The sequence below is a fragment of the Cinclus cinclus genome, chromosome 6 (assembly GCF_963662255.1).
Source record: "Cinclus cinclus chromosome 6, bCinCin1.1, whole genome shotgun sequence".
NCBI classification, from domain to species: domain Eukaryota; kingdom Metazoa; phylum Chordata; class Aves; order Passeriformes; family Cinclidae; genus Cinclus; species Cinclus cinclus.
The window spans coordinates 62,575,745-62,588,444 of record NC_085051.1 but is presented as its reverse complement, the minus strand read 5'-3'; the positions used below and the strand labels follow the sequence as shown (position 1 = coordinate 62,588,444).

The 12,700-nt window shown below is 53.2% G+C and overlaps 1 protein-coding gene across 3 annotated transcripts in view; it reads left to right on the top strand.

Annotated features, from left to right (window-relative positions):
* The window catches only part of LRFN5 (leucine rich repeat and fibronectin type III domain containing 5), a 35,957-nt gene extending 23,472 nt beyond the window's left edge, over positions 1-12,485 (top strand). For 2 of the 3 annotated variants that reach the window (XM_062495903.1, XM_062495904.1), the window contains exons 2-3: positions 2,965-4,372; positions 5,346-7,081. In XM_062495903.1, coding sequence (XP_062351887.1) covers positions 2,985-4,372; positions 5,346-6,261 — 2,304 coding nt within the window. In that variant the 5' untranslated portion in view covers positions 2,965-2,984 and the 3' untranslated portion in view covers positions 6,262-7,081. Of the gene's footprint in view, positions 1-2,964; positions 4,373-5,345; positions 7,082-11,957 lie in introns of those variants that run through there. The other variant, XM_062495905.1, reaches the window with a different exon arrangement.
* Positions 12,486-12,700: the final 215 nt, after the last annotated feature.

Sequence of the window (12,700 nt, the reverse complement as noted above, 5' to 3'; positions counted from 1 at the left end):
GAATCACAAATGTCACATGAAGAGCTTGACTACCCTTGTCCTATTGCAGGCAGTGAGCAGTAAATGAGCAATGCTCACCTTCCCAGGAAGCTGGCACTTGTTTTATGTATGAATGTTGTTTCCTTTCTTGTTTTTTATCTCTTTAAGCAAGTAATGAGAATCACATATTGTTTTCATTAGTCAAAAAAGTGTTTTCTGCAATGAGCTCCAAGCCATGTCAGTGCTGCTATCTCTGCAAATTATCTGTGTGGGGGATGAGGTATGCTGAGAAAGGAGAGGACACAGGTCCAGGCTGACTTCCTGCAGATGTGTTTTTTGATAGTTGTCCTCCTAAGCCACCAGGTCCTGCAGTTCATATTGTTTTCTGGAATGTCTCAGTGCTGAGGCACAGCCACAAGACTGCTGTACTGACTGCTCTGGGAGGAAATGCTCTGTGTTTTCTCAGCAAGGAGGTGAAAAGTTTGTGCTACCCCTGCAGCAAGGGATGGTGCCCAGGCTGGGGAGGATGGGCTGTCCCCATCCCTGCACAGCCTGGGGCACCAGCTTCCTCATGTAGATCCAGGTGTGGCTTTGCTATTTCCATCAGCTGAGGCATCCAGGTGCCAAATCCTCACTGGTCTTTGTTGCACTCAGGGCTGGTGGGTGCTCAGCACTCTGATCCACCAGGACCTTTCCAGAGGCAGCTCGTGCTCCTGAGGGCTCAGTCCCTCCTCCTAATTCAGTGTCATGAGCAGATGTATGTGGGGTGCACTCACCTCCCTGCCCAGGTCACTTAGAGACATGGCAGAGCATTGTCCCTAGATCCAAGTCATGGGGGACAGTGCTGGCAACTGGCCACTGGCTGGTCTTGGCCCATTTACGACAGCCCTTTGAGCCTGATGGTCACAGACAGTGTAGCATCCGGCTCTGGCCATATGCTGGGATATGGCCAGAGGATATTGGCAGAGACAATATCCAAAACTCTCTTAGCATCCAAAACCCCACCTCTGCTGGTAGGTAACTTGGTGGTAACCTTGTCATCCCAGCTGTTGTTCAAGTTGTTTCATCTTGTAATGGTATTTCCAAACGTGTGAACTTGCTGACTTGGGTTCAAGCTCGTGTTAGTCTTGGGTAGCTCTAGCAATGGACTTGGCTGAATCCAGGCCCATGACTTTAATCATAGCTATGTACCTAAATTGGCAACATTAAGTTGGCAAATTTAAATGGGTGTAGTGTCCCCAGCCAAGGCTGTGCAGGGACCCAGTGGCCATGCTGCAGATGCCCTGAGCTGCTGAGCCCTTTCCAATCTGGTACTTACCAGATGTACATTAAAGGAGCGAAGTCCCACCTGGAAAGGACAGGTGACAGTTGCTGGCCATGAAGTGCAGCTGCTGGGATGGGAGGTGGCCAGTGGGTAACACCAGTGGGGTTTGAGGGCTGCAGCAGGCAGTTTTCTCCACTACTTGGCATTGCCATTCTCCTGCAGGTCCTTGTCACCTGCAGGGCCACCCTGATTTACAGTGCTGTCATGAAAGTGAGCCCACAAAACATACCTGAATACTGCCATGGGACTTTGCTTTCTTCCATTAAGCCATGGCAGCAAGAATGGTGATGGTTATACTGGTAATGGGAGCAGGTCCCAGCACTGCCCACAGCAGCAGACTCTGCTTTGGACCGCAGTAGCAGTCTTTTGTTTTTCCAGTGGGAACTCCAAAGCTGGAGTAGTCCTGAATACTTGCAGTCCCAGAAGTATAAGGAAAAAGTGCACTGATTGTGCTGAAAAGCAGGGCTTAGGGCTGGTATTCTCACTTATCTTTTTGTTGCCTCTGTTTGCACAGCACCACGGATTTGGTTTGGGTTGTGGACAGACTGGTCAACAGGAGCAATAATTGTTGTTCTAACATTAAATGCTTTTAAATACCAGTGATGATTCAAGACTTCTGCTTCTGGCTAGCTGTTAAACTGTATGTTAGCTGAGCTTCATTAATTCATCTCTGGGATGGTAATGGGTCTGAGTAATCAGATCTAAACATATGCAATTGTGCCAGTCCCAAAGGCAGCCGAGTGCTTCAGTGGCAGCGTGGAGCTCCTCTGAGCACCACTGCTCACAGAGGCACCAGTTGACTCTCAGACACGTGGGTGCTTCTCCACAGGCCCATGCTCCCACCTGCTCCACGGAGGAGCATCCCCCAGCCCTCCCACTGCCCGTGCCTGAAGCCTTTGGCATAGTCACTGGTGGATGATCTCACTGAGCTGGCGTGGGCACTGCTGCTATCGGCCCTGTTCCCACTTGCCACGAGGAGCTGGGCCTGGCAGTGTAAGCAAGAAAGCTGATTGAGCTGCTGGGCTTTCCAGGGGGAGCTGGAAAGCTGTGATCAGCTAAAATTAGCCCAAGATCCATTTTTAGTTAGATCTCCGTTGTGAGGGCTTTTTGTTTTGTTTTGTTTTGTTTTGTTTGCCTTTTTGGTGTTTGAATGACATAAAATTAGTTCCTTCCGAGTTTATTCTGAAAGTAGCATTAGGAGCTTAAATGTTCAGTGGAGATGTCTGTAAACCCATTAAGCTTCTGTGATTTCAAGGCTGCTGAGAGTTTCAGTTTAGCAAGTGGAGCACACATGAACCACTCCCTGTTTTCTGTACCTGGACATTTGTCACTATGGCCAACAGCCTGGGAGGTCAGTGGCTCTGCTGGGATGTGCAGGTGCACTGGGCAGCAGGATGGGCTCTTGCAGGAGGGGCTGAGGGACAGCAAGTGGCTTTCCAATCACTTTGTCCTTTGCACGTGAGTGTTGGTGTGTATACAAACATCCCTGACTCTCAGCTGTACTCCTGTGGCAGTGAAGAAGAACCAGGTAACATGGTGAGGGTGACTCGCTGCTGCCTGAACTTCAGTTCCATGGTTTAACCACAGACTATCCATCTTGGCTCTTTTATTATGTCTGTCCTATCTCACAGAGACTAACCGCTGTTTGCTCTCCCTTGCAGGGTCTTGAATCTATTCTACAATGGAAAAACTGCTTTTGTTTCTGCTGTTCATTGGCGTAGCGGTGCGAGCTCAGATCTGCCCCAAGCGCTGCGTCTGTCAGATCTTGTCTCCAAACCTTGCCACCCTCTGTGCCAAGAAAGGGCTCTTGTTTGTTCCTCCCAACATTGACAGGAGGACCGTGGAGCTGCGGCTGGCAGACAACTTTGTTACAAACATTAAAAGGAAAGACTTTGCCAACATGACCAGCCTGGTGGACCTGACGCTGTCCCGGAATACAATCAGTTTTATCACACCTCACGCATTTGCCGACCTGCGCAATTTGCGGGCTCTGCATTTGAACAGCAACCGATTGACTAAGATCACTAATGACATGTTCAGTGGGCTCTCCAATCTCCACCACTTGATACTGAACAATAATCAGCTGACTTTAATTTCTTCCACAGCTTTCGATGATGTTTTAGCTCTCGAGGAATTGGATTTGTCTTACAACAATCTGGAAACCATCCCTTGGGATGCTGTGGAGAAAATGGTCAGTTTGCACACTCTCAGTCTTGACCACAACATGATTGACCATATTCCTAAGGGGACCTTCTCCCACCTCCACAAGATGACCAGGCTGGACGTCACATCCAACAAACTGCAGAAGCTTCCACCTGATCCACTCTTCCAGCGCGCTCAGGTGCTGGCAACCTCAGGAATTATCAGCCCCTCAACGTTTGCGCTGAGCTTTGGTGGGAACCCCTTGCATTGCAACTGTGAGCTTTTGTGGCTGAGGCGCCTTTCCAGGGAGGACGACCTGGAGACCTGTGCCTCTCCTACGCTCCTGTCTGGCCGGTACTTCTGGTCCATCCCAGAGGAGGAGTTCCTGTGTGAGCCCCCGCTCATCACCCGGCACACCCATGAGCTGCGGGTGCTGGAGGGGCAGCGGGCAGCCCTGCGCTGCAAGGCCCGGGGTGACCCCGAGCCAGCAATCCATTGGATTTCACCTGAGGGCAAACTGATTTCCAATGCCACCAGGTCCACGGTGTATGACAACGGGACGCTTGACATCCTTATCACGACGGTGAAGGACACGGGCTCCTTCACCTGCATTGCTTCCAACCCAGCTGGGGAGGCCACGCAGACGGTGGACCTGCACATCATCAAACTCCCCCACTTGCTGAACAGCACAAACCACATCCACGAGCCTGACCCAGGCTCCTCGGATATCTCCACATCCACCAAGTCAGGCTCCAATGCGAGCAGTAGCAACGGGGATACTAAAGTCAGCCAGGATAAGAAGGTGGTCGTCGCGGAAGCGACGTCCTCCACGGCTCTGCTGAAATTCAATTTTCAGAGGAATATACCTGGGATACGTATGTTTCAAATCCAGTACAATGGTACTTACGATGACTCCCTTGTTTACAGGTAAGGCAGCCCCAGCCTGCCCATGTGGGGCCGTGCTGGGTGCTTGGTGCTGGTGTGTGGTCCCTGGCCTAGGCAGCCCCTCTGCTGGAGTTCCTGTGCCATGCTGTGCCAGCTGAGTGGAGCCCAGCCCTGGCAGCTCATGGTGGGAGCCTCAGGAAGGGATCGTGCCAGTTCTACTCAGAAATGGGAAAATCACTTAGAACAGTGTTATTTTTAGATAATCCAAATGGATCTCTAATCCTCTGAACTGATCTGAGAAAGGTTGTGAAGGTAGACGGGTTAAATGGATCCTAACGTGTTCGGCTTTATGGAAGCACAAGGAGGACAGTGTCTGTGACCATGTTCCTTACAGCGCTTTCTGGTGGTGCCCATGCTGGGGAAGTGCAGGGGGCCTCTGTGCTGCCTGGTGTAGCTGTTGCACCCTTCAGCTCTGGCTTTGCTTGGTCATTTCTTCTGTGAATTTCTTTACCATTACTAGGACAGGGGATGCTGGCTTTAAACTGAAAGAGGGTAGATGTAGATGAGATAACTGAAAAAAATTATTCTCTATGAGGAGAGTGAGCCCTTGGCACAGGTTCCTCAAGGAAGTTGTGGGTGTCCCATCCATGGAAGTGTCCAAGGCCAGGCTGGACAGGGATTGGAGCAACCTAGGCTAGTGGAAGGTGTCCCTGCCCATGGCAGGAGGGTGGACTAGATGTTCTTTAAATGTTGCTTCCAGCCAAGCCATCCTGTGACTCCATGTTTTTGATGTGATTGCTCTAATGGAGGGCTCTGCCATGCTGAGCTGTGCCAGGGGGCTGGGCAGTGACTGCTGCTACATCAAAGGCCAGGCAGGGGCTGCTGGGTGGATGGAGATCAGCCCCACAGACCCACAAGTCCTGGTGGTGCCCAGCATGGCCTGGGCTGCCCCACAGCATGGGAAGGTGCCGGTGTGTCCACCAGGTTCATTCACACTGGTGTCCTTCTCCCCCAGAATGATACCTCCCACGAGCAAAACCTTTCTGGTGAACAACCTGGCTGCGGGGACGATGTACGACCTGTGCGTCCTGGCCATCTACGATGACGGGATCACCTCACTGACGGCCACCAGAGTCGTGGGCTGCACGCAGTTCACCACCGAGCAGGATTATGTGCGCTGCCACTTCATGCAGTCCCAGTTCCTGGGTGGGACCATGATTATCATCATTGGTGGGATCATTGTGGCGTCCGTGCTCGTGTTCATCATCATCCTCATGATCCGCTACAAGGTGTGTAACAACAACGGGCAGCAAAAGGCCACCAAGGTTAGCAACGTGTACTCGCAGACGAACGGGGCTCAGGTCCAGGGCTGCAGTGGGGTGCTGTCGCAGTCCATGTCCAAGCAGGCTCTCGGGCACGAGGAGGGCATCCAGTGCTGCAAGGCTGCCAGCGATGGTGTGACGCAGTCACCGGACACCGGCTCCAGCCAGGACTCAGCCACCACTACCTCCGCTTTGCCTCCCGCCTGGACTTCCAGCACCTCACTGTCACAGAAGCAGAAGCGAAAGTCAGGGCCAAAGCCCGGCAGCGAGGCGCAGGGCGAGGCTGGAGGCAGCGCCGAGCCCCAGAACTCGAACAGAAATAACTCCACGGCCCTGCAGCTGGCCAGCCGCCCCCCTGACACGGCGCACTCGTACAAAAGAGCACAATCCAAGCCAAGTAAGTTCCTCACGCTGCCGGCCGATGCGTTGCGGGCCAAGCGCCGGCGGTCGCTGGGCGGCGAGCTGCTGGAGCCCCGCGGTGCCCCCGGCCTGCGCTCCAAACGGAGCCTGTCCATGAACGGGATGCTAGTCCAGGCAGACTGCGCCGGTGCCGATAGCGGAAAAGCAACTTTCTCCAGTTCTGAGTGGATATTGGAAAGCACTGTGTGACCTGCTTTTTTTTCTTTTTTTTCTTTTTTCTTTTTTTTCTTTTTTTTTTTTTTTTTTTTTTATTTTAACTGAAAACAAAACACCAAACATTGTGTGAAACTCCCTGTCCCAGGGAATTGGATTTGGATGTCCACTGCTGTCTCGCTGATTAATGGCTTGTTCATGCGGGGTTCTGTATAAGCCACCCAGTGCACATCGGGGGTTATTTAGTTTTTGTTTGGTTTTATTTAATATCAAAACCGAAGGCAACATTCAGAGATTTAAAAAAAGAAAAAAAAAAGGAAAAAATATTAAGGGGCGAAAAAAAGCACGAAACAGCACCAGTGCCTTCCCTGCTCTAGGACTGGCTTCCTGGTTCTGCAGTAGCAGAAAATGAAAGAGAGAGTTTTCACAGAAAAAGCCTTTTATAAAGGAAATGCAATTTCCTCCAACCTAACAAATAACCACTTCTGGATCAATCAGTAAAATGATATTTTTTAAACCGGTCAGACTGTATATTTCTTTTCCGTGACAATGGTGTTGCCTTTGTTTTTAGGCAGATGCTGTACAGGAGCAACAACGCTGTGTTGTTATGTTGTGTAAAATAAAATATTCACTCGGTACTCTAGCCAGCCTCGCGGTGACTGCCCTGCCGGAGCACCGGGGCCTCGGTGCACCGTAGCTCCCACCATGGGGCTGGGAGGATGAGGAGGCCCCAGGTGCGGGGTCCATCCCTTGTGCCCCCTGGCCAGGGCTGGGCACTGGGAAGCAGTGGGATCCCACATGGCTCTCCCTGGGAAGGTGCCTGACCCACAGAGCAGCTGCATCCCGCGGTGCGGGCAGCGCCTGTCCTGCAGCCTTTGGGAGGGAGCGCGGCTGGGGCAACTCAGGGTGCAGGGCAGAGCTGAGCAGGGCCAGGAGCAGGGCTGGCAGGTAGCCAGGTGGGCAGGTGGGCAGGCAGGGACACGGCCATTTGACACCTTGGCACTGGCTGGGCAGGCAGTGATGGTCATGTCCTGCTGTCCTAGGCTTTTGGGACATATTTCCCCTGAACTTTATGGTTTGATCCAGTTCTTTTCAGTCCCTGAGTGCACTGAAGGACCTGGAAGATGATGGTCTCATCTTTAAGCTGCTCTTAATTGTGGTGCCTGTGGGACAGAGTAATTTTGGGCCCCTCTGGAGGGACGGAACCCCACAGCAGCAGGGGACAGCAGGTGCAGATTTTGTTGTGTGGATGGCAGCTGCTCTGCTCACTGTAAAGGGAAGCCTGCAGTTAATATTAATTGAACTCATATGGTCATCATATTCAAATTAGAGACAGCTTAACTCTGAATATGCGAGCATCGTGTATTCTCAGATGCCAAATAATAAGATGGGCTTTGTGGCCATAAAAGTGAGAGAATAGTTAAATTTTATGCCCTGTATGCTTGTTCTTGGGGGCACCGTAGCTAAGGCAGGTGCCTGAGGCCAGCCTGCCTCCAAGCAGGGAAGCAGGCGGCCCCAGGGTAGTTGTGGGGGAACATCTCACAGTGGGGAGCAGCCCCTGGCACCCCGACATCAGCGCAGGACTGATGCTCTTGGCCAGTGTGGGTGGCTCTGGGTGATTTCATTGCCTGTCATGGAAGAACAAAGTCAATGAGGGTGGTGTAATAGACCTAAAAGGACGAGGCTGCTTCTTTTTTAGAAACCCTTTTTGCTTCCCTCAGGAAATGCAGAGATCAAATAGGAAACAAAGCCTCAAAATGAGAAAACCCGCTTCCTGCTGGAAAAGTTTAAAAAAAAAAATAAATCCCGCCTTGGCTTGCTCTGGTAAGCTGTGAGCACTGCAGGAACAGAAGGGAGCTATTAAATAACGTGCTGTCAAGGACAGGGGTGGTCTGTCCAGGGTCTGGCAGTCTGATGACAAGGGCTGTGCCCAGCGTGGGTCTAACATGAAGGTCTGAGCCCCCGTGAGGGACTGTGCTGGCAGAGACACCTTCCCCCCATGCTGGGGTAGAGGGAGAGTGTCAGAGGTTTGCTGTGGAATGGCTGGGTTTATTCATGTGTTTTAACAACATCAGATGAAAATGCGTTTATACGTTGTCTAAAACTGGACCTAAATCTGTGTGATGTTTTGTGAAAGTGCTAAAATACTAATGGTGTCTTGTGGTTTAAGGAAGTTTATTTTTATATTTGTAATTTTTCACTCAAAGGAATAATTTTCTAAACAGTGCAGCTGATGTTCTGTCCATGGTGCCTCTGTGTCAAGCGGCATACAGGGACCATATGGCCCTGTGTTTGGTTGGATTCTCTGCTGATAGTGCAGGAAAGGGGATCTGGGCAGCTGGGAGTTCCTCTCGTGCCAGCTTCTCTCCCTGGCTGAGAGGGTGATCCCTTAGGAATGCCCTGGGCATGGAGTCATCTGTTCCCAGTGGAATAACTGTGCAGTGGGACATTTTGTTTTATTCAGGCTTGATTCAAAGTGTGGGCAGCCTTATGGAGGAGGAAATTCTCTGTCCTTTCTGTTCTGCAAAAACCATAGGTTGCCAGTTGTGTGAGACAGAAAAAGTGAGAAGATGCTCCTGGATCAGAATGACATCAGGCTATTTCCCCCAAACTGGAATAACTCCTCATCATAGCAGGTGATGGAATGGGGGGTGTGATGTGCTGTGGCCCCAGCATCACCCCCAGATGCAGAGGGGTCTGCAAGGACATGAGCCCCAGGTGCCATCCTGCCCCTCAGGCATCACCTACCTGCAGCTGGGCTGTGTGCTCCTGCTCAGCTATAGAATATCCAAGGGTTTAGCCATGAGAGGGTCTTTATTCACAGGCCCTGGTGGAGGAGAAGCTCCTTCAGAAAGTTCTTAGCTCCAGGGTGCTGGTTGGAATGCACAGGTGTGCCCAGGTCTTCCCTGGAGATGGGGCTGCGTTAGGGGCTGCTGTGGCTGGAGGAGCTGGGCGTTGTGTTGTGTCTCTGTGTCTGTGCTGCCTTCCTGCTCTTCTCAGGCATGTCCTTACCCTGAGTCCATGGTGTGGCAGTGGCACCAGCTGAAGGCTTGGTGCCAGCAGCACAGGGATGCTCCTGCCTCCCGGGGACCCTGACAGCCCTGCTGTTCTGGACATTGCTCCGGGAGCATCCCAGAGCGGTGGAGTGGCACAGAGCTGTGGTGGGTGGGCAGTGCTGTGAGGCTGTGTGTGCCCTCTAGAAGGTGCAGTAGAGCCCTTTGTGTGCCTGCAGCCGTGGTGGGCACCGAGCACAGAGAGGAGGGGCATACTGCTTCCTTGGGAATGGCTTCAAACCAGCAGTAATGGCTACAGCTGCTTTCAGGATCCCTTCTCTTCCCATCAGGCAAGGGGAAGCAGAGCCTCAGCGACACTGGAGTTCTGGTGGTGCTGGAGCCTGAGCAGTGCCCCTCGCAGAGAGGTCACACCTGTCAGCACTGTGATGGTGCAGGAACATCCACCTCCCTGTGCCAAGGTGCTGCTGCCCTCAGGGTGCACCATTGCTGCCCAAAAGCTGCACGAGCAGCAGCCACCTATTGCACAGTGCCTTCTAATTGGCAGTAATTTTATTGTTAGTCAGAGTTCTGGTTTAAAAGCAGCAAACTGTGGTGAGTCCATAGGGTCCTGCTTGCAACTGCCGTAGTTCTCCCATTTCCCTTTTGCCAATGAATCCCTGTGTGCCTGCTGTGTGTTGGGGTGCTGGGCCTGGGGCAGGTCTGTGCTCCCAGACCCCCCTGTGCTGGGTGTCCTGGGGCAGGTCTGTGCTGCCAGACCCCCCTGTGCTGGGTGCCCTGGGGCAGCTCTGTGCTGCCAGACCCCTCTGTTCTGGGTGTCCTGGGGCAGCTCTGTGCTGCCAGACCCCTCTGTTCTGGGTGTCCTGGGGCAGCTCTGTGCTGCCAGACCCCTCTTTGCTGGGTGCTCACCCACCAGGGACTCTCAGCCCAGCTGGGGCTCCCTGCACCAAGCACCGAGTCCTTGGCCACTGATTCTGTGGTGCTGCACCCCCTGTGATGGTGGAATTGTCCCTGGGGACATCAGGCACGGCAGAGGGGTCTGGCTGTGCCAGCCGACCTGCTCAGCAGCAGCTTGTCCTCCCTTCACTGCCAGCTGTGGGCAGTGCAGGGCAGTGGGCACGGGGTGCCAGGAAATCCAGCTCTGGGAATAGGAACACCTGTGCCCTGTGTCTGTGTAAAATAAAATAATCACCAGTGCCCTGTGCCTGTGAGTGGCTGAGAGAGGAGAGTGGCTGAGGACTGTCTGTCAGACCCCATGGAACAGCCTGTCCCAGGACAGCACCCACCCCCTGAACCAGTAACATCAGCCCAGCAAAAGGTGAATCCTACTGGGTTTGCTGGCTGTGGACTTCCAATGCAATAGATTACTTCACAAGAGCCAATGTGAAGGCTGCTACTGGGAAGGGAAGCTTGGCTTGGAAGGAAGGGAACTTGAAAGGGAAAGAGCAAATGTGGCGCATGGCTGGCTGCAGACTCCACATCAGGGACTGTGTTTGTATTAAAATGAACATAATAAGCTCCACGTTTTGTGGTGCTGTGTCACCTCAGGTCATCTCAAGAACTGCGCTTTAGAAGCATCTGGGTCAGGAATCTGAAAGGTGAGCCCAGGCTGGTGTGCCTGGCTTGCTGTGATCTGGTTTTTCTCCTGCACTGCTAGGTTGCTGCTCTGGAGGCACCCACAGTGCTGTGTGCAAGCTGTGCCACCTCCTCTGCAGGGGAAGTTCCCACTGGGAGAGGGAATGAGGAAAACCAGTGAGGATTGGAGCCCAGCCCCTCAGTGGGCACACAGGGACCTCCACCTGGCCTAAGCCTGGGCTCCTTGTGGCCAGTGTGGGGGCTATAACCCACAGCAGCCCAAAGATGAGTGTAAAGCTGTGGCTGATTGGTATTTGCACATGGAAGCAGCACATTGCACTCCCCGGAGTAAGTGGGGCTGTGCTGGGTGGAACAGCTGCCCCATGGGCTGTCCCTGTGCCTGCTGTGGGGCAGGACAGTGACACATGGCACATCCTCACTGCAATGACCTTTCCTCGTGTGTGCAAACCTCAGGAAGGTGAGTGCTGTGTCTGTGCCCACGTGCTGCTCTGCTCTGGTGTGCCCAGCTCTGCGTGAACCCCTGGCAGTGTGTGGAGTTGGAGTCCCTGCCGTGGGCAAAGGCTTGGCCTATGCAAGGACAGAAACAAATTGAGAAACTGGAGAAGTCTCTGTTTCTGGAGCAATGAGCTTTGCTGGTTCTTGGGGGTTCTGGGGTTTGTCTTGGTAGCTGGATTTCCCCTGAAGCAGCAGCAGCAGCAGCAGCGCTGTGCCTGCACACCCTGATGGTGGCAAGACCTGTGGCAGGGATGTAGGTGGGGACATTGGCTCCTGTTAATCCCAGTCTCCCGTTATCCCAGTCTCCCGTTATCCCAGTCTCCCATTAGCTGCCATGCTCTGCTGCCTCAGCCCCTGCAGTGCACATGGCACCAATTCAGTGGGTGCCAGGGCTGAGGGCAGGTGCTGCTGCTGCTTCCTGTCTGGGCCAGCTCTGGGGCAGCTCCTGGGACCCTTGGTGCAGTGCCCAGCTGGCAGTGCAGCGGTTCTGGGACCATCAGTGGGTGCTGTGCCCAGACTGGCAGCTCCTGGGGCTGTTGGTGTGGTCCCACATCAGCGTGGCTTTGGCCATGGGAAAGGCTGATGCTGCTCCTCGTGCCCTCACTGTGTCTGTTCTGTCTCTTTGTGCAGAAGCCGGGGCATCTCTGCAGGACACCAGCCCTTCTGCACTCCCCGAAAACGTTGCCACTGATGTTGTTACTCGGCAGAAAACAATCCGGTTCCAAGTCTCCGAGGACTGACGTGTCTCTCCGCACTCACCCTTCTGAAATCTTTACTTGAAGCTGCAGCCAAGGCCATGTGGCCACCAAGGTCGGCTGCCTCGATAAACTGTCTTCCCCCCTCACAGGTTTCCCATCTCCTATCTGCCACTTAAAATCTAAAATACCTGTTTTTTCTGGTGTCCAAGGTTTTTATAACTAAAAATCATTATGAAAGATCTGGTGGCAAAAGCAGCAGTCCCAGGTCATGTTCCACGTTGCCAGTGGTGAGGTCACGAGCTGTAAACATGGTAGCTTCAATCACCTGAACAAATAAATGTTTTACTACAATGGCATGGGCATGTTGATTGATCCAGGGGGTTGAGCCTGGCAGGTTGGTTAATCCAGAGAGGCCCCGTGCTTCCCAGGATCTGTGCCCATGGACTGACCCCGTGCTTCCCAGGGGTCTGTGCCCATGGACTGACCCCGTACTTCCCAGGATCTGTGCCCATGGACTGACCCCGTGCCTCCCAGGGGTCTGTGCCCATGGACTGACCCCGTACTTCCCAGGATCTGTGCCCATGGACTGACCCCGTGCCTCCCAGGGGTCTGTGCCCATGGACTGACCCCGTGCTTCCCAGGGGTCTGTGCCCATGGACTGACCCCGTGCTTCCC